This window comes from Miscanthus floridulus, chromosome 14 (assembly GCF_019320115.1).
Source record: "Miscanthus floridulus cultivar M001 chromosome 14, ASM1932011v1, whole genome shotgun sequence".
Lineage (NCBI taxonomy): Eukaryota > Viridiplantae > Streptophyta > Magnoliopsida > Poales > Poaceae > Miscanthus > Miscanthus floridulus.
The window spans coordinates 89,263,309-89,291,037 of record NC_089593.1 but is presented as its reverse complement, the minus strand read 5'-3'; the positions used below and the strand labels follow the sequence as shown (position 1 = coordinate 89,291,037).

At 45.5% G+C, this 27,729-nt stretch overlaps 3 protein-coding genes and 1 pseudogene across 5 annotated transcripts; 1 reads left to right on the top strand and 3 right to left on the bottom strand.

Annotated features, from left to right (window-relative positions):
* Nucleotides 1-218: 218 nt before the first annotated feature.
* Nucleotides 219-5,946, bottom strand: LOC136502561 (STS14 protein-like; annotated as a pseudogene).
* On the top strand, nucleotides 3,691-7,667 carry LOC136502560 (transcription factor RAX2-like). Of its 3 annotated transcripts, none has more exons than XM_066497820.1 (3): nucleotides 3,691-3,811; nucleotides 6,604-6,801; nucleotides 6,898-7,667. In XM_066497820.1, the coding sequence occupies exon 3, from the start codon at nucleotides 6,912-6,914 to the stop codon at nucleotides 7,665-7,667; it is 756 nt and encodes a 251-aa protein (XP_066353917.1). In that variant the 5' UTR covers nucleotides 3,691-3,811; nucleotides 6,604-6,801; nucleotides 6,898-6,911. The 3 variants fall into 3 exon arrangements, with proteins under 3 accessions (XP_066353917.1, XP_066353918.1, XP_066353916.1); XM_066497821.1 differs by having other exon boundaries at nucleotides 3,711-3,806; nucleotides 6,904-7,667; XM_066497819.1 differs by having other exon boundaries at nucleotides 3,711-3,806.
* Nucleotides 7,668-9,607: 1,940 nt separating this feature from the next.
* Nucleotides 9,608-11,712, bottom strand: LOC136503951 (uncharacterized). Its single transcript, XM_066498864.1, has 5 exons — nucleotides 11,401-11,712; nucleotides 10,694-10,921; nucleotides 10,205-10,606; nucleotides 9,966-10,044; nucleotides 9,608-9,753 (listed from the first exon to the last, which is right to left on the bottom strand). Exons 1-5 carry the CDS (start codon nucleotides 11,710-11,712, stop codon nucleotides 9,608-9,610), a joined length of 1,167 nt encoding a protein of 388 aa, XP_066354961.1.
* A 3,514-nt stretch (nucleotides 11,713-15,226) lies between these two features.
* On the bottom strand, nucleotides 15,227-21,755 carry LOC136504425 (CSC1-like protein RXW8). The gene is made up of 12 exons (XM_066499351.1): nucleotides 21,613-21,755; nucleotides 21,411-21,479; nucleotides 18,863-19,227; nucleotides 18,584-18,730; nucleotides 18,288-18,351; nucleotides 17,990-18,199; nucleotides 17,531-17,722; nucleotides 17,147-17,445; nucleotides 16,723-17,002; nucleotides 16,290-16,565; nucleotides 15,973-16,206; nucleotides 15,227-15,833 (listed from the first exon to the last, which is right to left on the bottom strand). Exons 3-12 carry the CDS (start codon nucleotides 19,141-19,143, stop codon nucleotides 15,516-15,518), a joined length of 2,301 nt encoding a protein of 766 aa, XP_066355448.1. The 5' UTR covers nucleotides 19,144-19,227; nucleotides 21,411-21,479; nucleotides 21,613-21,755; the 3' UTR covers nucleotides 15,227-15,515.
* Nucleotides 21,756-27,729: the final 5,974 nt, after the last annotated feature.

Here is a 27,729-nt window from a genome sequence, read left to right as displayed (position 1 = left end):
ATGTAAAAAGTATTAGTTCCCTGCGAAGGTTAGATCAAGTAATATTGATGCATATTATAAAAAATTAAACAGGAAGATTGAACGACATGATCCACAAAAAAGAGGAAAAATGTTAGCGTTAGAGGGTTTAAAAGTTTAGTCACTGCTGAAGGTCTATTGTTGATGGAGGCCGCTGACTGATGAGGGCTGCTGATTGACGAAAGTAAATGACTGACTAAGGCTGCTGACTGACAAAGGTCGCTGACTGACGAAGGCCAATGACTGATGAAAACCAATCATAGTTGAAGTCCTCTGACTGATGAAGACCATGACTGACGAAAGCCAATAAGCGACAAAGGCTGCCGACTGATGATAGCCAATTATTGATAAAGTCAACTGACCGATGAAGATCACTAACTGTTGAAGGTCAATAACTGACTAAGGCCACCGACTAATGAAAGCCAATGCCATCCTTGGTGTGCAGGAAGATGGTGGCGAGTACAGAGTGGTAAGATGGTGGTGATGCCACAGACTGACAGACACCTCATTTTCAGGTTGAACTCAGGTAAATCATAGCAAACAAGAAACTTTAGAAATGAATGAGCAATTGTACTATAGAAAAAAAATACTATAGGCAGATGAGGCGCAAGTGAGACGAGAGAGACCAATATATTTATGGGAGCTTGGTGAAAATTATTAGTCAAAACAAAAGCAGATTAATGCTGCATGCATGCATGGAGAATGGATATGCGTGCAGCTAGTAATGGAGTACTAGAATAGATTAGTATGGCTTGACGCCGTCGTAGTTCCCCGGCGGCCAGTAGCTGCACATGATGATGGTGTCGCCGCTGTTGCACTTGATGCGCCCGCAGCCGACGCTGGTGGTGGTCTTCCAGACGACGGCCTTGTAGTGCCCGCACATCTTCCCCGGGTCGCAGGCGTCGTTGTCGTAGTGGTAGTTCTTCTTCTCTTCGCTCCAGCCGTCGACGGTGATCTTCCAGGTGAGCCCCGGGGTGCCCTCCATGAGGTTCTCCCCGTACGGCGACGACGAGTGGATCTGCTGGCAGTTGCCCTTGAGCGTCTCCGCATACTGCTGCGAGAACTTGGCCAGCGTCGCGTTCCACACCAGCGGCGGCAAACCTGCGTTCTCCTTGGCGCGGAACAAGTTGTGCTCGTCCACGATCTCGTTGATCGCCGTCGGGGTCCAGCCCGCCGCCAGCCTTGCCGGCGGGTGCACCGTAACCACCCCCGCCGCCCGACGAAGCCGCCGGGGTCGTCTCCTCAGCGGCAGGCGTGGATGGCTGTTAGAATAAACCACGACAGTGCCATGGTGTGTGCGTTAGTGTGCTGCGCCGTGGTGGTGTCATGTTAATTTGGTATATCCAGGTTCGTGCCATGCAGGCTAGCTGCGGTGCGAGTTAGTGTCCAGGATCAAGTCATAGTTTGTTAGGAGACTAGTTCGTTGCATGATGACATGCAAGAGTGAGTGGTATGCGTGTGTTGCCGGTTTGCATGGAGAAGCCGTGATGCTTGGATGAGCGAGTGGCTCTCAGACGTCGCTGAGCAAGTCATGCGGATCATGGCATGATGGCCGGACGTGGAGGTTAGCTCCTTGCCAGTCCGTGGCCTATTTGTAGCCCCTGTACTTCTTTGTGTTCATTTACCAAGTCCAGTGAATAAGAAAGCCAACATACAGGCCGTCCGTCGGCCGGGGCGTTCGTCGCCGAGCTTCTTGTTCTTTGCGTTTGTGTGAGTGTTCCTGGGCAGAGCCAACACTTGGTATCGGAGCCGGCGTATGTACTACGGAGGTTCCATCAGTCCACCACGACAACCGCCGAAGAAGAAGCGTGTGATCCCACGCAGACGGCCGACGGCAACGGCGATGGCCGGTGGTGATGAGAAGGGTGAAGCCAGCTCGCCGCGTACGGTTGTGGTGGAGCGCGGTTTTGGTGGCGTCGAGATCCCGAAGCTGACGAAGACGAACTACCGCGAGTGGGCACTTGAAGTGCAGTGCAACCTGGAGGGCATGGAGCTCTGGGATGCCGTGGAGGGCGGCAACGCCGAGCGCGGCAAGGATCGACGGGCACTGGCTGTCATTCTCCGCGGTGTGCCGCCGGAGATGAAGTCTGGGCTCGTCGCGAAGAAGACGGTCAAGGAGGCTTGGGAGGCGATCAAGTCGCTGCGTGTGGGAGACACGCGTGTGCAGGAAGCCAAGGCGCAGCACCTCCTCAAGCAGTTCGAGAACGCGGCGTTCAAGGACGGCGAGGCGATCGACGACTTCGCCGTGAGGATCGGCTCCATTGCCGCGGAGCTGCGCGAGTTGGGCGAGGACATGGAGGACGAGCGCGTCGTCAAGAAGATGCTGCGGGTTGTGCCGTCGAGGTTCAACCAAGTTGCATGCTCCATCGAGATGTTCGCCGACTTCAAGAAGATGTCGCTCGAGGAGCTCGTCGGCAGGCTGCGCGTGGCCGAGGAGCGTTGTGGCGGCGGCGAGCTTGGAGGCGAGCGCACCGGGCAGCTGCTGCTCACGGAGGAGCAGTGGGAGGCACGTCGTCGTCAGCGACGCAACAAGAATCGTGCACGTGCGGGAGATGCGCAGAACGGCCGTGGCGGTGGCCGCGACGACGACGACGACGACGCTCGCAGCACCATGAGCTCAGGAAGCGGGCGTGGCGGGAGCCGCTTCCGTGGGCGATGCTATGAGTGCGGCGAGCGCGGCCACATGGGCAAGGACTGCCGTGGGAAAAAGAAGGAAACAGCTCTCCTCGCTGATGTCGACAACGAGCAGACGCTCATGTAGGCTGGGCGTAGGGGGTGTTGTGGTTTAGGGGGTGATTGTTAGAATAAACCACGACAGTGCCATGGTGTGTGCGTTAGTGTGCTGCGCCGTGGTGGTGTCATGTTAATTTGGTATGTCCAGGTTCGTGCCATGCAGGCTAGCTGCGGTGCGAGTTAGTGTCCAGGATCAAGTCATAGTTTGTTAGGAGACTAGTTCGTTGCATGATGACATGCAAGAGTGAGTGGTGTGCGTGTGTTGCCGGTTTGCATGGAGAAGCCGTGATGCTTGGATGAGCGAGTGGCTCTCAGACGCCACTGAGCAAGTCATGCGGATCATGGCATGATGGCCGGACGTGGAGGTTAGCTCCTTGCCAGTCCGTGGCCTATTCGTAGCCCCTGTACTTCTTTGTGTTCATTTGCCAAGTCCAGTGAATAAGAAAGCCAATATACAGGCCGTCCGTCGGCCGGGGCGTTCGTCGCCGAGCTTCTTGTTCTTTGCGTTTGTGTGAGTGTTCCTGGGCAGAGCCAACAATGGCGCCGCCTCGCTCGGGGTGGAGTAGCCGCCTCCACCCGCGGATGCTTCGCCGCCTGACGAATCCGCCGCCGGAGTCGTCGTCGTATCCTCAGCGGCAGGCGTGGATGGCGTCGCCTCGCTCGGGGTGGAGTAGCCACCTGCGCCTCCACCCACCTCCGGCTGCGGCGTGGCCGTGGCCTCCGCCTGCGGCTGCTGGCCACCACCGGCCTCCAACCCGCCGTAACCTCCACCGCCGCCTCCGCCGAAGGACTTCTCCGCCGCGGCGAGGCGGCCGGAGAAGAGGAGCAGGCAGAGCACGGCGGCTATCATCGTCGTGGCGTGGCGTCGCATCTTGCCGGCAGATATGCATTCGCCTCTGCTCCAGATGCTCTTTGTAGCAGGGCATCGCTGCTATTCTTGGCATGCATGGCAGGGACAGCCGGACAGGTGTTGCGCGCGGAGGGGACCGACGAGTGCTGCTTTTCTTCGACGGCCACGCGACCCATGCCGTCAACCGCGCGCCGGAACAGACACGGTAAGGTGGGTGTCCTTGCTCGGCTGGGCCCAAACGTCTTCTCGGCCTCGATGCTGCCTTGGATTATTGGGCCTCAAATGTAGCAGTATATCAAAATGGCCCATGTTAATTTCCAGCATCCTGAAAAGTGAAAATAAATAAACTACTTCCCCTAAAAAAATGAAAATAAATAAACTACTGCATTAACCAGGTACGACAACATCTGGTTTCTCTGTCGTATTCAGTAGTACTACCTCCGTCCCAAAAAAAATACAATTCTAGCACAGTGTCATGTTTTAGTACCTTAAATTTAACGAATTATAGATAAAAAAAGTATCCATGTTTATGATACTAAATAAATATTATTAGATTAATTACGAAATGTATTTTTATAATAAATTAATTTAAAGACATAACTGTGAATATTATTCACTAAAAACTTGACTAAATATGAACTACTTTTCGTGGCACGTATCTCATAGTTACATTCTTTTCGGGACGGAGGCAGTATTTCATAACTTCATAGATATAGAGTACCAAACTTGTTTAGCTCAGGAAGCTGCTGCCTGCTTCAGATCAGGCTTGCCGTATAGTATAGGGAGCCTAACAATTCTCTTCCTGTTCAATCGGTCCAAGACACAGGCGGCGGCAACTGTGCTTGCGTAAGTGAACTTTCAACTTGATGAATAGTTAAACTTGTTTTCAACACATTAGCTAGGGTCTATCGTCATGCAGCGTTGCATATATAATATGGTTTTTGTAGGTCATGCCAATGCTTCGTTCAATCCAAGAAAAAACTCATACAACAAATCAGAGGCCATTCATAATTAAGATTAGTCCAGTAAAAAAGTTACTGCCACAACACGCAGGTTGGGCCCTGTTTAGTTCGTAACCATAATTTAGCACGCCATGGATTAGTCATGCCACAGTTTTTCCTGTGCAACTGTTTGATTCACTGCCACAACTATGATGCGTCAACTTTCTTATTAGCACCCGTCCTACATTCCATAGACTCATTTTTTTTTACAAACTTTGCCACAATTGTGGCTTCTACAACCAAAATCTGCAACTTCTAGTGAGGTGGGATTATCTTAGCGGTTAATAATCATGCGGCTTTAAGCATTTAAGAAGAGCACTTCTCGACCAATTGCCTCACCATTTCCATGTGCCTTGCACAGTTGGTACGCCGATCTTTACTGCACTAGGAGATCCTGTTTGATTTTGCTCGCCATACTTTATGTGCCAGCCACGGTTTGCCAAAGGTTAATTAAGTGTGACAGACTACGATACCAACCAAACAGGCATTCATATTGGCACATGTGTGTGCTCATATGGATTCAATAATTGAGGATTCTTCCATGCGTTGCTACGGATTCAATGGCGCTCAATGATGAGCTCTGCAATGATGGCTTTTTGCGATGCCGCGGAGATGTGAACAGATACGATAGACTAGAATTACCTAGTTACTTTTTATTTGACAACGAAAAAACATAGGTATTGGTTCCACATCTTTTGGACTGTTCTACCTATCATATCTTCTAACATTTTCCTGTTAGTACCTTCTATTTTTCACCATTTGATCTCTCTCGATGGAGGCAATTGGGGAAACATGCATGACCATGTGGAAACAGAATCCCTTGGAACAGGCCAACAGCCAACAGGGGTGTTTTCTTGTGCACTGGCATTGGATATGCTGGCGAGTCTAATGCCGGCGGCGAAGTGATGTGGTCGGAAGTAGTACGATGATGACAAGTCTCTTTCAATCCAAAATAACAAGCTGTTATCTATAAAGAGACTGGTCTAAGCTAAACACTTGGTCAGTTCCTTCCAATTAGAAGTTTGTGACTTATAGTGTCCGTAGAAATTTGTACGGCTTATTATACGACGATTGACCATATATGTACCTACCTAGCTACACTTAGCTACTCTCTCTATATATTATATATATATGCACAAGTCAGTTGTTGGTTGATTATTCTTCTTCAAGCAAATATACAGATGACTGTGCTATAAAGTCTTCGACACCACAGAATGGTAGGTGGGTTCAACTCAAGTTGCATATATCTGTAATATTTGGCCTAAAAATGGGTGGAAAAATAATATACCCTCAAGTTGCATATATATCGCGAAAAGTCGCCGTGAAATGATGCATCAGAGCTTGATTATTGGTCCAAATCTGAAAGGCATAAATATGATCAGTCTTTTTTTTCTTTTGTTCGAGTCATGAACAGTAGAATGCCACACGGTGTGTTGACCAAACAAGAGACAAGACCCTTCCGTCCACGACCACAAGGAACAATGACCGCACTCAAATCCGTGTGCAATGGCGTACTGCCTTCTGGTCCCTGAAAGTATATATATACAAAACCCTTCAAGGCAATTGCAGTATATTCTAGAAAAACAAGAACGTCTTATAATTTGAAACGAATGGAGTATTATTTAACTTTACTTGTGCTTTAACTTACTTTCTTGTGTGATTGCTTCGTTGTAATTTGTGGTTGCCGCTTCTACCATAACATTTTCATCCTTATGCTATCTTATATATATTATGCAACATCTCTCTCACCAGCGGTCTAAAAGGCAATTCTTTCGTCATATAACATAATCAGGCAAATCTCGTTCATAACATAATACTGCGATTATATATGGTAATTGTAGTTGTCCAGTTAGATCCAATTAGACGTTTAGAGATTCATTTTTCCTATCCATCAGTTGCCTGAAATTTGTTCTTTGTTCAAGCGATGTTGTTCATCCACATCGCTTCAAGATTTGTGCATCTTCAAATGTGTGTCTGCTCATCTGATGGCTGATATTTCAGGCACCTGAAATATAGCAGGACCTCAAGACAACAATGTTGTATTGGTGTATCGAGTATGGTACCGGCCGTGATAAGCTCGCACACAATGTTTTGCATTTCCACACGTTGCATGATGGCGATATTAGTTCACAAATAAAGGCCGAAGTAGTCGGTATACACACACACGAAAGCGATGGTTCAGTCCAACTCCATCCGCAGGTATTCCCTGATGAACATCACTTATAGTGGTTTTTATTATATATATACATCCCCACCCTTGCAAGTCCCATTCAGTTCTGTACTGACTAACTGCAGGTGCAGGAACAAAAATGGGGCGATCGCCGTGCTGCGACAAGGCGGCGGTGAAGCGCGGGCCGTGGACGGAGGAGGAGGACGCGCGGCTGCGGTCCTACATCGAGCGGCACGGCGGCAGCACCGCCGGGGGGTGGATGGCGCTGCCGCGGAAGGCCGGGCTGCGCCGGTGCGGCAAGAGCTGCCGCCTGCGGTGGCTCAACTACCTCCGCCCGGGCGTCCGGCACGGCGGCTTCTCGCCCGAGGAGGACCGCGTCATCTGCGCGCTCTACGCCGCCGTTGGCAGCAGGTGGTCCCTCATCGCCGCGCACCTCCCCGGGAGGACCGACAACGGCGTCAAGAACTACTGGAACACGCGCCTCAAGAAGCGCTTCCAACTCCTCTTCGCCGGCATGCCGCCACGGCGACTGCGCGACGCCGACGTTAGCGCGGTACCAGTGCCGCCGCCTTGGACCACCGGACTGCTGCGATGCGGTACTGGCGTCGGCGTTGATGACACGCGCATTATTGGTGCCGGCGGAGGCGGCAGCGTCACGGACGACGGCATGGTCACCGGACGCACGAACGACGTCGTCGTGAGCCAGCAGCCTGCAGAAACCAGCAGCGGCTCGTGTGAACCTGCGGCGACGACAGAGCTCGACGAGATGTTCCGGTCGTCCATGGGCACGACCGGCGGCGACCACTCTGACATGCGTCAGAGCAGCACGGAGATTGAGACGGCCAGTTGGTATCATTGTCAGGATCTAGGCAGCATACCGTACATGTACTGGTGATGTAAACGTACTATACCATTACAAGATATATCGTGGGGTTTAATTTGAGAATACTGGTTGCATATTTGGTGGTTTTGAGTTTTGACAACGAGGTTTTGCTGTTGTGTGTCTATTTGTTATTCAACTAGCTACTGGGTTGACTCAAGAATAATCTCACAGTATACACAGTCAACGATGGACTATAGTGCATTATAATTAACTACTCGCTCCGTCTTAAATTATAAGTCATTCCAATTCTTTTGGAGGGTTAAAGCATCTCAAGTTTGACCAAAGTTTTAGAGAAAATTATATATATATATATATATATATATATATATATATATATATATATATAATAGGTTTATACTATGAAAATATAATTAATGAAGAATGGAGAATCTAATGATACTTAGTTGGTATCATAAATGCTATTATTTTATTATATAAATTGGTCAAACTTGAGGAACTTTGGCTCTCCAAGAAAGTTAGATTGACTTATAATTTAGGACGAAGAGAGTAGCAAGCATGCTCGTACGTTGCAATGAGATGCATAATTAGTTTTACGTTGTTCATGCCAATAATAATGAGTTAGTTATTTTTTTATTTAATTGGGCTTGACCCAACCATAAACTAAATAAATTTCAATACTTGTAATAAATGCTAGTGCAATAAAAGAATAATCTCGTATGGAAAATTGATAGGAGATTGACTCAAATAGATGGCTAATGTGTGACCTATTCTGAGTTTGAAAAGGTGGAAGACAAGCTTCTGCATATGCATCATGACACTAACAGACTTGAGCAACTAGACCATAACATGAGTGTGGTGTGGTGCCGAGCTGCCGATGAAGGATTTGCAGCTCTAAACTAAAAGCGAGAAGGGTGAAAGAGCAACGATGGATCAAGGGACGGAAAGCGGAAGGAGTGAGACAAGCGGTTGACAGACCAATAAACGGAAGACAGAAGAGTGAGAGACGGACGAGTAAGAGAGTAAAAGATGAAAGAAAAGAATTTTCACTATTTAAGTTAGTTACAGATATAGATATATATTGTCAAATAAACATGATACTCCGCTGGCAGTGATAGGGTAGAATGTCTCAAACCCAGCTATGAAGAAGCAAATTGAGGACATGTTTGGATGCCTATGTATTGATCTCAACCTATATGTGTTGAAGTGGTTTAGTGTGAAATTTAAACTAAATTCCACATCAAACTACTCCAACACACATGAATTGAGGTGAATACATGTGTATCTAAACAAGACCTGAGCGGTGTTGTTTTTAACAACGGAGAGTTAAAACTCCCAACACGTACACGTCGTACCACTGGGCTATCCACACGTTCTCAATTTACACAGCTTGTGGGTATACTACTCGGCCTTCGTTGACACATTGTTTCCCAAACTTTATTTGCCTAACTAATAGGAGTATGTGGCTAAGGAGTCTATGACAGTAGAGCATAGAGGTAAAGAAACATTATGCTAAACCACAATTATCATAGAGAACCACAAATATTCAGGTCTCTGCTAGTACATATCACACGCGAAAAAAAAACTTCAACGCACCCCCCTCCCCCGCGCCGTCTCCCCGAGGCGACTCGGGGGTGACACCCAGTGCCGCCGCACTCCCCCCCCCCCCCCCCCCCCCCCCCCCCCCCCCCAGGCAGCTCCCTCGGCCGCCGCCGCTGCTCACCGACGAGCGGCGGCGGCGGCCTACGGTGCCGCTCAACAAGGCAGCCTCCGCACCTCCTCCCTTCCCCCACCCTCTCCCATCTTTCTGATCCCAAGCTTTTCTCTACTTCCATGGCAGTCGAAGATGACTGGCGATGAGACGGCAGCTATTCATACTCCTATTGTGGCCTTGAGCGAACCACAAGGGTTCAGGCTGTAGGTGTGTGGCAGATGTTGTCATGCCGGTGGTTCGCTTGTGTTGTGGGTGCAGTGCATGCCCGTCTTTGTGGATTCTAGGCGAAATCCTTGCCCGGCATGTTGCTGGTGCCGGTGATGATGGCGCCCTCGGGCGTCATGTTCCTTGTTGAAGGCATCGTCAAAGATCCAACAGGTGCCTTTAGGTGTATGGTCTCTGGGTGAAAACCCAAATCCAGTGTGCCTGGACAAAGCAATGGTGGCATCTTTAGATGTCATTCCCTTCCTGGAGGTATTGCTTTGGAGACCACCTACAACCTTGAGGTCATTCAGTCATCTCTTCGCCCAATTCATGCCCACCCCCCTATATGCTTGCACAAGTTCTAGCCGACAAGTTGTAGTTGCCAGTGCCTTGCTCTGCCATTCTTCATATGTTCCTTGATTGCATTGTCTCACCAAATGCCGGGTTGGTGAGACCATGATCCCCTCTCTCTTGGATCTCCTCGTTCTCCTTTTGCCAGCCCCAGGCCCGGCCCTGTCAAATTATAGACCTGGAGCGAAGCCATAGACGATGGGCCCCTTAATATAAGTCTAATAATATAATGATAATTTTAATAAGTGTAATGCATAAAAAAATTCTTATGAAACAACAAAAAAGTTATACATCTTATATTACCTTAAAAATTTCTTCTAACATTTGCTGCTACGAAGTCATTGATGATGGCCTCAATATCAATTTCATCTAATAATTTCTTCTCGATGCATAAAGTTACCAAACCATTTAATCTTTCTTGGGACATTACTGACCTCAAATAATTCTTCAATAATTTCAGCTTTGAAAATGTTCTTTCAGCTGAGGCCACAGTTACAGGCATAGTGAATAGGATCTGATAAGCAATAGAAATATTAGGATAACAATCCGCTTCTGTGACAAACTCAAAAATCTCCATAGCAGACATTGGCTTATCTGGCAGAGTAGACTGCATAACAGCTAACTCAGAAATCATGTCATTTACATCAACATCCGATGAACCATCTGAAGAGAAAGTTTTTGCAAATTTAATGCAATGGTCTTTTAGATCAGCACCATCCATTGCCTTCAAGGATGTTGAATTCATTAAAAATCCGAATTTTTCATTGAATGACTATAGTTCTTTAAATCTGCTTTTCAATGAACTAATTGCCATATCAACCATAACCAAAAAATAAAAAGTTTCAAAATCCTTCTCAGCTTGCAAGATAGCTTCATTGCATTCAGTTTCATCAAATTGTTTCTTCCTAACAGAACGACGCTTTACTGGAAATGGTGCCTCTACTCCCATTTCAAGTGCTATTTCTGTGGCAGCAACAACACTATCAGCAAATCCAGTATTTCTGCAGTTCTGAAAGTAATTCACCATACCTTCTATATGCTGCAAGGTAGAATCAACGCACATGGATGGTGATTGCAACTTCTTACTGACAATATTTACAGAGTATAAAATGTCATGCCAAATAACCATACCAAGTATGAACTCAAAGCTGCCAAGCACGTCATATAAATTTTTTGCATCACTTCTATCCTTTGGTTCAGTATCTCCATCCTCACTTAGCCACAACAAAGCTGACCTTAGTTGAGGAGCTTGATATCTAATTGCTCGGACACTTTTGATGCGACTCTTCCAAAGAGTATGCTTAATGATTTCACGGTCAAATCTAGAACATGTTCAAGCAAAACATTCCATCTTTTGGTAGAACCTGAAAATAATACATATATCCTCTGCACAATTCCAAAGAATGAAATAGCTTTACTCCATGATTTAGCCATATCATAAAGAGTGAGATTAAGACTGTGGCATGCACGTGGCATATACAAAGCCCTTCGATTTATTTCACGCAAACGACTTTGTACCCCTTTATGTTTTCCTTTCATATTAGAGCCATTGTCATAACCTTGACCTCTAATATCATCAACATTAAGGCCAAATGATTTGATGGAGTCAACTAATACATTGAAAAGCCCTTCACCAGATGTGTCATCCACCTTCAAGAAATCAAGAAAGTGCTCTCCAATTTTTATTTTCTCATCAGACATATCAACACATCGAACCAACAAGCTTATTTGTTCTTGGTGACTCACATCTGGGGTACAATCAAGAATAACTGAGAAATATTTGGCCTCTTTAACAATCTTTATGATGGAGCTTGTAATTCTAGAAGCCATAAGTGAAATCAACTCATTTTGAATTTTATGACTAAGATAATGATATCGTAGCTCTTTGTTTTGAATGCGTCTAAGGTGGTCTTGCATTACCAAGTCAAATTCAGCAACCATCTCACAACGAGCTAAGAAATTACCATTCACATCATTGTAAAGTTGCTCACTAGATCCTCTAAAAGCTAAACTACGTTTACCAAGAAATTTTACAATGGCAACAATTCTTAGTAGAACTAGCCTTATGCGTTCTTTCTCCTTTGTGATTTGATGTTGCAACTCTTTGTCAATTGTTTCATGTTTGCTTAATCTAACTCTCAATTCATTCCAAGAGTTCATGTTGGTCATATGATCCACGCTAACTTCATGCTCTTTTAGTCTTTCACTAACATGGCTCCAATCTCTAAAGCCATCATGCCCCAATGAACTCTTGCGGTTACTAGAACCAAACAACTTACAACAAAAGCAAAACACTTTGTCAACACTTTTTGAATAGACCAACCATTTCCTATCACGTACCTCGCCATTGCTCATTTTTCTAGAATAATGAGTGTATGCAAAACGTCTTGATCTGTCATCCATAGGAAACACAATATTTTCTTCTCTAATAGGCCCCTTCTCCACTAATATGTCCCTTGCTTTGTTATCAAGATTGCCCTAATTTATTGGATCATACATATCAATAGTAAAAACCGGTTCTTCATCAACACGTGTAGATTGCGTCGTAGGAGAATTAAGTACGGGCTCATGGTCACTCACATTATTATCATCCGTGTCGGTGCCAACACCATCTTCTATAGGGCTTTGGTCTTCTAGATGCGTAGTTTGTTCCTCCACAACAACAATTGCACACTCATCTAGATTTCTTGTAGTGCTTGTACTGCTCTTAAAAAATTTATGAATAGATCCCCTTTGTGATTCTTTCAAGGCATCTATCTTTCTCTTCTTTTTTCTTTTCTCACTTCCAGATGCATGTTTTTGGGCAACATGAGTTCACTGTAGATTCAGAAAAGTACCTAGTAATTAAAAAAAATATCATACTAAATTCAACATAATTGCTACTTGTATTGGATTCCTCATTCTTAATCTTAAATCCCAAATCTAAAGAAGTATAAAGAATAAAGATTGGGGAACGGGGAGATTAGAGGGGCTTGGCCGCTTAGGGCCAAGGGCCAGTTTGTTACCTCCGCAGGAAGCCAGAAACACGGATGGATAGAGTCAGTGCGTGTGCGTCGCGCCGTCGCCGGCCGGTACCCGGTAGCCACTCACGCTCGATCGCCAAGATCACCAAGACGCACGCATGCGATCGTCGCTGCTCTGCTCGCGCAGGAACAGAGTCGCCGAGGCCGCGCGGCGGAAGGGCGGAGTCGCGGACGCGGAAGTGCGGAACGCAATCGACGCGATTTTCCAGACTCGTATTTCGTACGCCTGGTTGGCTGGTTCACCATTTCTATGGATTAATAATGGGCCATACAAAGAATACTAGTACTACATACATAAATGGGGTTGGGCGCCCTGGCCTCGAGGGCCCAGTGCGGCTACACAGCTCGCACCCCCCCCCTGGGCTGGGCCTAGCCGGCCCTCCCTCCTTTGAGGTTTCCTCCCCTGAATAGGCGTTGGCAAGCATCGATTGGATCCCGGATGTGCTTCAAAGACAATGTATTCACGACTGACGTCTGTCAGACTCGACTCAAAGCTTAACAGTCGCTTTTTGGAATGGAGGTCGCCGGAGTACAGTCACCTGGTGGTGGTGTTTTGTTGTTGAACAACTTAGTGTTAGTGTTAGTGTTTGTTTCGTTTGTGTTGTGTACTTTTCTAGCCTTCTTCTTTGTACATCTGGGTTCATGACCCAACCATGTAACTGGCACCTGGCACCCTCCATTCCCAGCTTCGCCGACGTCAGTGGAAAATATTCAGGTAGGGACTATCGTCCCTCCCGGTGACTTCTCAAAAAAAAAAAACCACAAATACTCACCTAAAACACTAAAAAAAATCTATGCTCAACTAAGAGCAAATATAATAAAGGACTATAAATGAATTTTATGTTGGGGTGAAGAGAGAACGAAGTGAAACGTGAACTTATAGCTATTGATGCACGATCTAAGAAACTTTGTGAGAGAAGAAAATAGACCATATATTAATGATGAAGTATGTTATACGTCGTAATAGTTGACTATTATATGGGTGGGCTAAGAGATGGCCTATGACCCTGCAAGCTAAGGCACAAGTTTAGGCTGTCGCACAGAAAATCACAAGAAAGATGAGCTACATTCATACATCATGTATACGTGCGTCAGCCGCGAGTAAACTGTTAGTCGCCCTCGTCAGGTTCTAGACAACAAGAGTATCTCCTCCCGACCTGCGGACCAGCTAGCTGCTCGATCACTGGCTCTAACCATTGAGCCACATGCCTGAACTTGCAACATCACCAAGGGTCGCCATCGATGACCTGGTACGCGCCGTACCTTTGAAACTTGAGCTAGTGGTGACGTACCTCTGAAGACTCGGGCAGGAAACTTAAAAAAATATACATATATGAAGTGCACAACTCATCACTGACTTCAGCAACTGCTTCTCCACTCTTGGTCAAGCTTGGAATCGGATGAGCTCGTGTAGAATTTCATGGTCACAACTCACAACTCAACAGCATGTCTCTTCAATCTTTTATATATGGAGATGCACTTTAGTCAAATTCAAATGAACACACACAGCACGCAGTCAGGTACTTCGTTCGATACAGCGGGCAAGCGGCACTGCTGCCGAACCAAGCTAGGTCCAGCATAGCCTTTTAGCCTGTGGAAGAGAAGGCAATATGTACAAGACAAATACCATGCAACAATTGACTTACAAATTGGGTGCAAAAAGAAGAAAAAACACGAACACTCAGCAAACATGTAAATAGGTGGTCAGCCAGATATTGTGCAGCAGATAACTCTCTCAAATCAAAGCTACGATCGATCTGAGGGAGACAGCAAAAAACAAAAACAAAAACAAAAACAAAAGGTTTTGCTGCTGGTAAGTTCCCCAGAATGTCAGACCCTTGTCCTATGCACCGGCAGCAGCAAGAAGCTTATTTCCATTCAAGGAAGGAACAGTGAAAAAGATTGCAATACACTATAAATAAAGAGGGCAGGATACCAACAGAGACAAAGCAAATATTCACTGCAATCTGTGTGAAGAACAATACAAAAGATGACCCACTTGAGAGATCTTGATGACTAGGCCGATGCTGACTGTGAAGTTTGGTACAGGAATATGATTCCCAACAGCTGCAGATATGCAGATACCAGCTCAATGCTGTGTTAAGAACCTCCACTAAGTACAAGATGATGGCACATGCTCCTTGACAACATGGATTCGACTACAGTCCCAATCTAACATGCTTACAGGCAGTCAGGGTACCGACAGCTCTAAAGACCAATTAGTATAATCCTCAATACCTCAATATGATTGGTGCATGAAGGCTAACAGACCTGCTAAAGTTGCCAGGCTCAATCACACAAACCAATGGAGAGGAGGAACATTATATATATAGATCACTTTGGCTACATTAATCTCTTACAACAAAACCATGAGCATTACATCAATGTGCAAGGCTAATGTTTGAGTAGCTGAATCTGACTAAAATGCAGAACCACTAACTCATCCATGCGACAACTCAAAACAACAAAATTGCGCCTCAACACTCATGATGATGCTCTCATATAGATTTCTAAGTTAGCCCTTTTCTTTTCTTAAGGAAGGGTCGTATATGCATGTATGTCTCTGTACATTTATATAGCCAACAGGCAAAGGGGGTTAACAGCTAACAACTATCCGATTTTCTGTTCTGATAAACCTCTTTTCTGCAATCTGATCAGGAAAGTAACCGATCTCACAGCATGCCGGAGACGGTTAACAGGGAGTCCTTTTAGTGTTGGGTGAGACAGGTCCTTGGGATCCTCGCAGGTTTTTTTGCCACTGGACTCACCCGGGGTAGAACCTTGCTCCTCATCCCCGCCAACAATTTCAATTTTCTCCAAGGGTACATCTACGGTGTCAGGGAACTGGCAATAAGCAGAATGAAGTCCGTGGTGAATTTCATCTATTCTTCCTGACCGTTCATCTTTCCTGTCCATGTCAATTAAATCCTACAAAATCACATTACAGCAGTCAACGTCACAAGATAGGAAATCAGTGTCACGAAAACTCTAGTCCTCAATTATTTTCTATGCTCTAGTAAAACCCATGTAGATCTAGACATGACACAATTTAAGGAACTAATATTACCTGTGCTGGAAAAGTCTTGAATAATGGAAGAAGTCGGTTTCTGCAGTACTGGTTAAATAAAAGAGTAAGGATGATAAGAGGTATGGTGAAGCCTGCAGCTACTGGCGATTCTTTGAGTCCAAATACACCAAGGCAGATGATCTGGGTGAGCACAAGAGAGAATATGACTGTGCTGCATGCAATTGGCCAATACAAACCACCTGTGTCGTACCTTGTTCGATACACATTGAGCAACTGAAAAGAACACAACTAGTACATTAGCATGCTACAGATAAATTTGAGGTAAATAACAAAAAAAAAAATCTCTAGCTTTTCACCTGATTGCGGTAGACAACATAACCAAGGCAAAAGTACACTAGCAGAAAAGGTAAGATCAGAGGAGCCAGCACAGACAATGTGAATCCCAATAGTCCAAACAACAGAACTTTTGGTACTTCTGTGTGGTAGGGAAATGAGGGAACGAATTCTGTATCTTCTCTCATTCTCAGAACATATTTCCTTATAAAGTTCCATATCAGACCAAAGAGCTGCATAACTTCAGATGACAAACTAGCCCATCCTGAGGTCAGGACATAGGTGATGAAGAAGGTGGCCTGGAATAAAATTAGATTTACAGAAAAGCAAAACAAATTAGATGAAAATTAAATACAGAATGAATATAGTATTTTTCCACATGCAACAAATTTTATGTATCTTAATCAAAGTCTTGTTCTTTCTATGGCATGAACCAAAAAAAAAGATGTGATTTACCTGTCCAGGTACAGCTTTAGCAAGCTGGACAGGTATGTCCTTTGGGCTTGATAACACGTTCAATTGACTTATGACAGTACCAGATAATACATTAGCAAAGAATATGTTCCAAACTGTGAAGATCAGCACTTTACAGCAAGCACTTCTCTTCCTTTCACTGTGTGATGTAGGACCCTCCAATGTAGAAAATAGCATCATAATTGGAGCAACAGTGTACAGAAAGATTTGCAGTATGACACTGGGAAGGTATCCAGTTACTAGCTGAGTCATGTAGTATTTCCTGCACATACATAACAGTCAATAGGTGCAGTGTGGAGACAGATAAATGAATAGCATCTAGCAACATGAGATAACAGTGTCAAACTCTATCAAGATGATTTTGATACTATCATTAGGAGAGCCCAACTGAAATTCCTGTACTTACTTCTTCAATATTCCTCTTAGGAAAGGAAGCCTCTGCTGCAGCTGCTCTAGCTGAGATAGCCCTTGTATAAATGTCACCGGTATCAGAAATATGAACATAAAACAAATAGAGCCTAGGAGTGTAGCGATACGGTGAGCCCAAAGCTGCTTATAGGGTAGCCAAAGATTGGACCAATACACGTCTTCTGGTTCTGGAGCTAGATTAGCAACCCACTTCATAGGGTTAGATGTTTGAAGTATTTTTGATGCAACAAGTGCGGCATACCGAGTTTTGAAAAATACAAAAGCAGCTGTGCATTCCTGCATACGATCCCACATAATAATTACTAATTTATTCCAAATAACTGATATATTAAGCAAAAGAACAAATGCGTGCAAGCTTAACCTCATCATCTAAGTCCAAGATGGATTTATTGTCAGCTTTCCCCCTGTTCTGCTCACATTCAGTGTTCAATAACTTGAAAGAATTTGAAGAGGCTCCACACAGACAACAGCGGTAGGTAATTGTTCTGCATCCCTGATCGACTGTTTCATCTGTGAAATGTTTGAACTTCTTATATGCCTTCTTTGCGCCAGTCTGTCAGAGTTAAAGATTAAAGTTACACCAAAAGCATAAATAAAGTGAAATAAAAATACACACAACTTTCGCCCAAAAAACAAATTACATAAAGAAAGAGAAACATTGAACTCGAGGAATTGGACATTTCCACTGATTCATGTCAAAAAAAACAAAAACAAAAAATGATTATCCATCTGTGCGAAAATCTAATGAACAGAAGAAGCAGCATTATAATAGTAAATGCTCGTCACTAGGAAAAGTGAAATGCATTCGAGTGTTAAGTACCATTATCTTCTGAACTTTCCCAACTTTGTAAACTACTTGATGGAAGAGATAACTAGATGAGTGATACTTTGTGAAGAAACCATCAACAACATCACTGCATGATTCTTTATCTGCCTTTGGTATTCCCCGAACAAGAACTGTAAAATGGCTTGGTTTTGGTGTTGCACTTGTAAGATGAAGGAGCCTCAACCTGGCAATGTGCTTGTACTCCTGAATTAGGAAAAAAAAAGAATCATCAAAAACATTCTGGATACAAGGAGATGTATGTTCCAGCAATTCAAAATGGAAGCGAACTTACAATGTATAGCAGAATGCAAGCTACTCCAGAAATTATGTACAGGGTTACACAATGGACCCAGAGCCTGCAAGGAACCCAGAATACAAAGTGAACATCAAAACATGCACAATGCTCATTCCTCAAGTTCTAAAGGAGTGAAGAAGCAAGTTGGATTACCACCAAAGGCAAATAACATTTTCAAAATGCCAGCAATTAAAGCGGCATATATATAATATACAAAAGCACAACATGACAACATTTCAGCAGTCTATGGCAGCAAATGATAATAGATTAAAAAAATACATTGTTTGGCTTACCATCTTGATTTCACTTCTACATTCCCAATTGTAAATATATCTAGTGATTCCGAAGGAATTCGAACATGGTGTATATCCTGTCCAAAATAATTGAGCGGAAGAATCCCAAAGACACACAAAAGGGCGGCAAGGGTGAAGATGCGTATGCTGTTGAATACGTAAACAAATGTATCAGTCGGCCAATTTTGTTGCTGAGGTTAAACACATGCACTATTATGAAATTTTCAGGGCACAAATGAAATAAGGAGGAGACAAGGGAGTAAGTTTTGCACACCATACCTGAATACTAGAATTCTATTGAAAACAACAGCATCCAAGCCAGCAGCAGCCAGGATCTCTTCCTCAGTACACTGCAGGGCTTTGACTATCCATCCAGTAGATGGAACAAATCTCTCCAAGATAAAAGCCCCTCGGAGCCGATCATGCTCCTCAGCGATCCTGCGGCCGAAGTAGACCCTGACATTGGCTGGCTGCTTTCTGAGAACAGAGTAGAGCGACAGGAAGAGGACACAGAGGCCAATGTTGATACCCGCAGAGGTGAGTAGCGCGCTGATCTTCATCTCTGGGTGTCAAGCGTGTCACGCACTGACACAGTCTATGTCATCTGAAACGCGGCGTCATCCTCGATAGCCACGGTTCAGTTGCTGCAGGAAAAGGTTGGTATTAGCACATCTAGTTTATTTATTTGTAAATAAATAAACTAAATGTGCTGAAATATTTGTAAATAAATAAACATGGTGTTACTTGGGTAAGATGAACAGCACACATGTTTGATGTTTTGTTGCAACCCAGCACACCTTGACTGTCTAGATGCCTGTGTGTTTATATGCTTATTAACAACAACAACAACAAAGCCTTTAAGTCCCAAACAAGTTGGGGTAGGCTAGAGTTGAAACCCAGCAGAAGCAATCAAGGTTCAGGCTCGTGAATAGCTGTTTTCCAAGCACTCCTATCTAAGGCTAAGTCTTTGGGTATATTCCATCCTTTCAAGTCTCCTTTTATTGCCTCTACCCAAGTCAACTTCGGTTTTCCTCTGCCTCTCTTCACGTTACTATCCTGGCTTAGGATTCCACTACGCACCGGTGCCTCTGGAGATCTCCGTTGGACATGTCCAAATCATCTCAACCGGTGTTAGACAAGCTTTTCTTCAATTGGTGCTACCCCTAATCTATCACGTATATCATCGTTCTGAACTCGATCCCTTCTTGTATGACCGCAAATCCAACGCACCATACGCATTTCCGCGACACTTATCTGTTGAACATGTCGTCTTTTCGTAGGCCAACATTCTGCACCATACAACATAGCAGGTCTAATCGCCGCCCTATAAAACTTGCCTTTTAGCTTTTGTGGTACCCTTTTGTCACATAGGAGACCAGATGCTTGGCGCCACTTCTTCCACCCTGCTTTGATTCTATGGCTAACATCTTCATCAATATCCCCGTCTCTCTGTAGCATTGATCCTAAATATCGAAAGGTATCCTTCCTAGGCACTACTTGACCTTCCAAACTAATATCTTCCTCCTCCCGAGTAGTAGTGCCGAAGTCACATCTCATATACTCAGTATTAGTTCTACTGAGTCTAAAACCTTTGGACTCCAAAGTCTCCCGACATAACTCCAATTTCTGATTCACTCCTGTCCGGCTTTCATCAACTAGCACTACATCGTCCGCGAAAAGCATACACCAAGGGATGTCCCCTTATATGTCCCTTGTGACCTCATCCATCACTAAGACAAACAGATAAACATCATAGCAAATTGCAGTTGCAGGAATTTGGAAGGACTATACATAGTGGTGACAGGTGGACACTGGACAGTTTAGTTACAGAATTCGGAAGGACTATAAATAGTGGTAACAGGTTAACAGGTAAACTGATCAACCTCGGCAACGCTATTGCACCCCCAAACTTTAGTTGTGTGACACCAAATGATTAGTGTCCACATGCAGCACGAATGGACTGTCAGGCCTCAACTGCAGAGAAACAAGGTTGATGCTAACAAACAAGTACTCTGCAGAAACATAAGGGCTGACAATCTCTCTTGTTATTGTTGGGGGAAGGACTATAGGCATGGACTAGTACAGATTGAAAAGTTGAAGTTGAGGTGAGTTGATCGGTGGTACACCCAAAAATTGAGGACTTTATTTTGTTTTTGTTTTTTTGCATGTGGATTATTGGCACTAGCATGAAGAATGATGGAAGAGAAGGAGACGTGAAGGCTGAAGAATCGATGAGGGCAGGGCAAGTCCATTACTTTACTCAAGTAGTAGATTCGATTCGGCTGGGGGCCTGGGGTTCGATTGATTGGTATGTGTGGAACAATATTTGCGTGCGAGCATGAGCAACACTGGGCAACCACGCGATGCAGAATCATTGCTGGCACCAATTTACGCAACACAATTTTTTTGTGGTGTTAAAAAAAAGGGGAAAACTCGAGTGTCAAATGTGAATGAATGAATAAATAAATAGATAAAAGCTGTTGTTTTTTTTGTTTTTGGCAAGAAAACAGCAATCGGCGCCTACCTCCGCCGAACTGCAGTACTGTAGTAGATTAGACAGAGCAGAAGAAGGAACAAGATTGGGGGCAAGCAATAGCAAAAAGTTGCCGTCTTGGGCAAGCGGCGAGCGAATGCGCGAAGGGAAGAGAGGGAGCAGGCAGAAGCAGCATGAATCGAATCGAAGGGGAAGTCCAGGAGCAGGCAGAATGCTGGGTGGATTCGGCGGGCGAGGCAGGCGAATGTCGCGGCGGCCGGAGTCGACTAGTACTAGTAGTAGAAAGCAGCAGGAAACGAGGAAGCGGAGAAGGATGGAAAAGGCGTCAGTTACCTCGGCGCGGAATGGCGGGCGGGCGGGGCGTTGCAGGAACCGGCGTGGCGATTCCTTCCCGGAGAAGACCTAGTATAGCAGAGCATTGAGATGAGAGTGCATGATTTGATACACTACTCCAGATTAGAAGAAGAAAAAAGAGAGAACGAATTTGGAGCGGGATAGGCGGACGGCGGGAGCAGCAGTAGAATAGGCACTGTACCTGGAGGAGAGCAGCGTAGCGGGAGTGCGTGCTGCGGCAATGGCGAGGAGATGGATGGATGGACGCAGCGGAGCAGAGTCCCAAATCGAAACCGGAAAGGAGGAAGGTAAGGGACGGCCGGAGGGAGGGAGGGAGGAAGGGAGGCGGTGGGAACAGGAATCCAAACCAACCTGGAGAACGAATTTATAAGCGTAAGCGAACAAGGAGAGAGCCTTGTTTGTTTGAACCAATTTATTTATTATAATAATTTTGTGTTTTTGTTTCTACTGCTACAACTGATAATATATAGCTAAAAAAAAAAGAGGAGATTCATTAAATTAAATTGGGTTTAAATACATACACTACTCCTACTCCATACAGGTAATCAAATCAAAGTCAGTTTGCTGCTGGTGCTTACGTAATCGTAATCAACTGACCAGGCTGTTTCTCTTGATAACTGGAGTAAGTAGTAGTCAGTTTGTGTTGAACTTGAACCTGGCCACCACCTGCTTATTCTATTTTTTATGATGGGCTGCAGCACCAAGCTGATAGGGTCTCACGATCCAGCCCAATAACCAACTTTAGGCTTGCCGCTTGGACAACAACATCTAGGTCACGCACTGACGCCATGGAATGGATGGGGGAAGATTAAAGTGCTACCGGTATCAGAGCAGAGGCCCAGTATTGTGAAAATGCCAATCACTCTTCTTTTCTTTTCTTTCCTTTTTCTTCTCGTCGTGCTATAGATATACATACGGAACATATATTTTCTAAACAATAGTGCTAGTACATATTAAAATATTCTTGCTGTGTAGTACATTACTGTATGTATTAACGCCAAAGAAGTAAAGCCGCGCGGATGACAAATCTCCCGTCGATGTGGAGGAAACCAGGGCAGGCGACCGAGTCGCAGGGAGATCCACGGATCTCAACCAAGATCTGAGCCACACAAAACTGGAAGAAAACAAGACAAGAAAGGAAGATATTTACAAATAGGATTAAGTCCACTTCTGGCCTCTCAACTGTTGTGTTGGTCTAATTTTAACCTTTAACTACAAAACTATCTAATACCGATACCCTAACTGTTAAAACCGTTCACTTTTAGCACCTGAACGAGGAAAAGGCTATTTTGACCGACGTTGAGCGGTTTTGACCACGCCACGCCAGCATGACGAACGCCAGCGTGTAGGGCGCTGTGCCGGTGAGCCGGTGTAGGACCGGCTGCCTGTGTCTCTAGTTCTCGTGCACCGGGTCTATAGAAGAGGGAGAGCCAGACGAAGCGGATGACAGGCAAGACCCGCGTGACGAGGTGTCGTGCTCCCATTGGCTGAGTCGACGTGGCCAGCTTATCCCTGTCTTTGCCTCATGGTCATGGGCTCACGGCTCCTCTGTCTGTCCGAGAGAGAGAAAGCAGGAGGGAGGACCATAGCAGAGCGATGGCGAGGATACGGTCTGGCTCCGTCGGTTTGGCGTGGCCTCGGCGGTGTCCTCGCAAGCTGCGGCGACGACGGCGGCGCAAGTCACGGACGACCGCAGACATGGAGGTTCCGGCGGATTGGCTAGGATGGCATCTTCTGTTCCTTCCCGTTGTCCGCGCATAGCAGCTAGTGACCGGGAAGGGAGAGCAGGGAATCGGGGCGAGTACAGCGTTCGGCAGCGACGGCGGCGTCTTCGGTCTTCTCGTCCACGCGCGGAACAGAGGGTAAAAGAGGAGCAGAGCAAGGAGAGCAGAGCAGAGCGACGGTGGGATCTTCTACTCAGCGGCGCAGCTCCAGCGGGATTCTCGTCCATGCTGCCGTAGCGGCAAGTCAAGGCGCGGGTGGCTCCGGTGATGCTCAGCTCCAGTGCGGTGGCCGCCGGTGGCGAGGTCAGGAAGCAGCTCCGACGGCGTGGCTTCGGCGAGCGTGGCGTGAAGTGCTCGGCGGCTTCGAGCTCCAGCACGGAGATGGCCGAGGTAGCAGTGGCGAGGAGGCTCAGTGCTCCGGTGAGCCGCGATGGTGGTGGCGCTCTAGCGTGGGTCGCTAAGATGGCTCCGCAGTGTCATCCCGCGTGCACACGAGCTCTGTTCTGCGTGGGTTGCTAAGATGGCGAGCTCGGCGACCTTTTTATAGGTGGCCAGGTAAGGTGTAAATTTAAGTTTTTCATCAGATGATTACTACTTGTTCCTTAATTAGTATTTGATCAAAACCATTAACTATTGAAGTCAACAAATAAGGTTCGCTAGTTGTTGGTCTTAGCGTAGGACATACGTCAACATGTTCCTACGTACTAGTATAGGATTAGAAATGTCGGGCGTCCGTCAGTCCAGACGCCCCTTCGTGGGCCTACATATCAGCCCAATAATCTCTGTTCTGCGTCCGATCGATTTTTATTACGGTAATATCCGTGTCCGTCTCTTCCGTTGCGCCGGTAGGATAAGGAAAAGAGGAGACGAGAGACCTCTCCGTGAGTCGACGGTGACCCGCTTGCTCCTGCTCCGTTAGCCGCCCCACTGCTCTGCGGACCGCTCTACCATCAATGGTCACCCCACGCCGCTCCTTCCTCTGATGCACCGTCTCGCCCCACTGCTTCCTGTCGCTGCTTCTGCTCTGCGGCCCGCTTCGCTTGACTGCGCTTTAGGGTCAAGATGGCGGACTAGAGGGGGGTGAATAGTCCTTTCTAAAAATTAAATGTGCCGGCTAACCGAGACAAATACGGAATTAAAACTATCGGTCTAGCCAAAACTACACCCATCTATCTAAGTTCACAAGCACCTTATAAAAGATCCTAATTAAGCAACTAAGGTGCCGGGCTAGCTAGAGCTCACCTAAACAATTCTAAAAGTAAGGTCACACAAACATATATAACTAGTACTCAAGCAACCGGGGAGCTCCTACACATGCTAGTATGCAAAAGCACAAGACTCCTAAGCTCACTAGCAGTGCTCAATAACAAGGCTACACAAAGCCAAATTAGGGAGCTCAAATTACTTAGCTACACAAACTAAGCAATGTGACTAACAAGGCTACTCAAGCCAATTAGTCACGCAAGGGAGCTACTTCTATGCTACACAAGCAAGAAAGTAACTAGCAAGCTACACAAACTAACTAATTACAAGAGCAACTACACAAGCACAATATATACGAAAGTAAATATAAGCTTGTATATGGGGATTGCAAACCAAAGCGAGGATGATGACACGATAATTTTTATCCTGAGGTTCACTTAGTTGCCACCAAGCTAGTCCCCGTTGTGTCGATCGCTTACTTAGTGGTTCGACGGCTAATTGGAATCACCCGCCAAGCCCGTACGTCGGACACCGCAAGAACCTACCCACAAATAAGGGTAGCTCAATAACACGCTCTACTAGTGTTGCTCTTCGCGGCTTCCACGGGGTGAGCACGATACCCCCCATAAATTCTTCTCCGGAGCACCGCACAATCTTCTTACATGCTTCACGACGGAGAACTTACCACCAAGCCGTCTAGGAGGTGGCAACCTCCAAGAGTAACAAGCACCACCGGCTTGTAACTCAATCACCTAGTATCACTCGATGTAATCTCACAATGCAATCACACTAGAATTACTCACTCGCAGTCGATCCGCACTCTTGCAAGCACACGTGAGTTAGAGGGCTCTCTTAGCACTCTCCAAGCATGGACACTAAGTCCCAAGGGTGCCAAGCATGTGCCAAGGCCGACCACACACTGTTTTTATAGCCCCAAGGGCTCAAATAGCCATTACTCGTTCATCCTGATTTCTGCGCACTGACTAGGCTCGCTGACTAGACTCACCCCATAGTCCGGTCCAAAGTCTGGTCTAGAGTCCGGTCATACTGCGCTCGCCACATGTACTAGATGTTAGAAAGTTACCATTGGGCACCATCGCCTAGCGTCTTGTCACGAACAGAGAGGCACCAGAGAGGTTTTTCATCGACCGGACGCGTCTGGTCAACACTGATCGGACTCGCCGCAACGTTCAGTCACTTTCCCTAAGCGTTTCTAGGCCCGGAACAGTGGCACAGGCGCATCTGGTCGTGCCCCAGTGCCAGCGTCTGATCACATGCTCTAAATAGCCCTCTGAGGAACGCTGACCGGACTCGCGTCCGGTCACTGATTGTTCACCGCTAAAACGACCGTATCTCTTAGCTCCGAACTCCGATTTCGATGATTTTGGACATTTTGGAAAGCTTACTCAAAGGGCTACACATCCCACTTGCATACTTGATCCAAAGCACAATGGATTAATGTAGAATTCCAATCCAATGACCATTACAAAGTTTAGAGCACACTGAAAGACCTTTCTCTCTTCTCCAAGTTGATCCAATTCAATTCCAACAACTTCTTCTTTGCAAATGTGCCAACACCACCAAGTGTACACCATTATGTGCAAGTGTGTTAGCATTTTCACAACCATTTTTAAGGAGTTAATCACTTATCTTGCCATGCCACTCGATCCTAGTAACGATGTAAAGTTAGATCACTCAAGTGGCACTAGATGACCGATATACAAACAAGTTTGCCCCTCTTAATAGTACGGCCATCTATCCTAAACCTGGTCATAAACTTCTCTACACACCTATGACCGGTGAAATGAAACACCCTATAGGTTATACCTTTGCCTTACGCATTCCATTCTATCTACTCCATCGTTGATGCAACACATGAACCAACCATATCACAAATGATATGATCCACTTCATATTATCACCAGTGTTTTCCTAAACGCTAAACGGTAAATAGTCGGTCACCTACCATTTAGCCATTATTCGGGCAAAACGTCCCATTAAACGGGCTAAACGGCCAATTAAACGGGGTAAACGGGTGATTAAACGGAAACGGCACACCACCGTGTAGCGTTTACATGGTGTTTAAACGGGCTAAACGACCATTTAGGTGAACAGTGATTATCACATGACCTTGTTGGTTCATCGATCTTGACCTCACTTGTTTTTTACCGTTGTCTTGATCCATCGGCGCTAAGTCTTGCTCAAGCTTCACCGCCGTGTGGTCCATCACTCCAAAGCCTCCAACTTACCCTTCACGCTTGCAATCAGTCCATCAAGCCAAGTCTTGTCTTGATCTTCTCCACCTTAGTCACATGACTCAATGTCATGTCTCATATGCAATGAGCTCCTTCATCACATGTGTGAGCCTTGCTACAAATCCAAGCCATCTTCACCGTCATGGCATGAGTTGCTTACACAAGTGTACCTATGGACTAATCACATGTGTATCTTACATTTAAACACATTAATCCTCCTAGGTTGTCACTCAATTACCAAATCTAAACAAGGACCTTTCAATCTCCCACTTTTTGATAATTAATGACAACTCTACAAAGATATGGAAATTAAGCTATTTTGGATTCATGTTGCTTGCCCAAGCAATTTTACCATGTGTAAATGATTTTGGACAAGTACCATAAATCCAAATTGGTAGTATTAGCTCCCCTTACATATGTGCTAGAGTGTTTGATTTGAAGCTCGCACATATGCATGGATTGGAATTGTGGGAGAGTAATTACTACCAATGATGCTAAGGTGTAAAGAATTAACCTTTGATGCGTAATATCAATCAGAGTGCACATTTTAACACCATCCTTAGCACCACGAGTAGCTAGACAACACAAATACTAGAAACCCCGTGAGATCAACATTATAGGCAAGGTTCTAGTACCACGTGTAGAAATACAAGTCTAGCTACCATCCTATGCATGCTAGTTATCAAATCATCATTCAAGTTCTACAACTAGCATACACCACACAAAACATGCATATCAAATTTTAAAAAACTCGTGCAATGCAAGCAAGCACATGAATATGCACATATCAAATGCAACCAATCAAAGTTTATGAGCTTGCCCCCCTACTTGTGTGCTTCTCTTGTCCAAGAATTTTGATCCTTCTCAATTTCTCAATATAATGTTGCTCCCTCTTTGTCCATTGTTCATGTCCAAATCCCCATTTGTAATATCTTTGACTCAATCTCTCCCCCTTTGTCATCAATTTCCATAAAAGGTATGTCTCTTTTGATACAAAGGATTGCATTGGGCTAGATGGTTGACACTTGAATCTAGCATTTTTTGTGGACACCATCACATATGTTGAAATGATGCCATATGTAGGATCTTGTGACCTTGATACAAATTGTAGTGAGG

Excerpts from the sequence above, each read along its gene's own strand:
- LOC136502560 (XM_066497820.1), top strand. The coding sequence starts at position 6,912 with ATGGGGCGATCGCCGTGCTGCGACAAGGCGGCGGTGAAGCGCGGGCCG.
- LOC136503951 (XM_066498864.1), bottom strand. The coding sequence starts at position 11,712 with ATGGCTTCTAGAATTACAAGCTCCATCATAAAGATTGTTAAAGAGGCC. Across the intron at positions 10,607-10,693 it reads TTTTGGTTATGGTTGATATG|GCAATGGATGGTGCTGATCT; the intron begins GCAATTAGTTCA and ends ACATCCTTGAAG. Across the intron at positions 10,045-10,204 it reads ATGACTTCGTAGCAGCAAAT|GGCCGGGCCTGGGGCTGGCA; the intron begins GTTAGAAGAAAT and ends ATAATTTGACAG.
- LOC136504425 (XM_066499351.1), bottom strand. The coding sequence starts at position 19,143 with ATGAAGATCAGCGCGCTACTCACCTCTGCGGGTATCAACATTGGCCTC. Across the intron at positions 18,731-18,862 it reads AATAGAATTCTAGTATTCAG|CATACGCATCTTCACCCTTG; the intron begins GTATGGTGTGCA and ends CGTATTCAACAG. Across the intron at positions 16,207-16,289 it reads ATGTTGTCTACCGCAATCAG|TTGCTCAATGTGTATCGAAC; the intron begins GTGAAAAGCTAG and ends TGTTCTTTTCAG.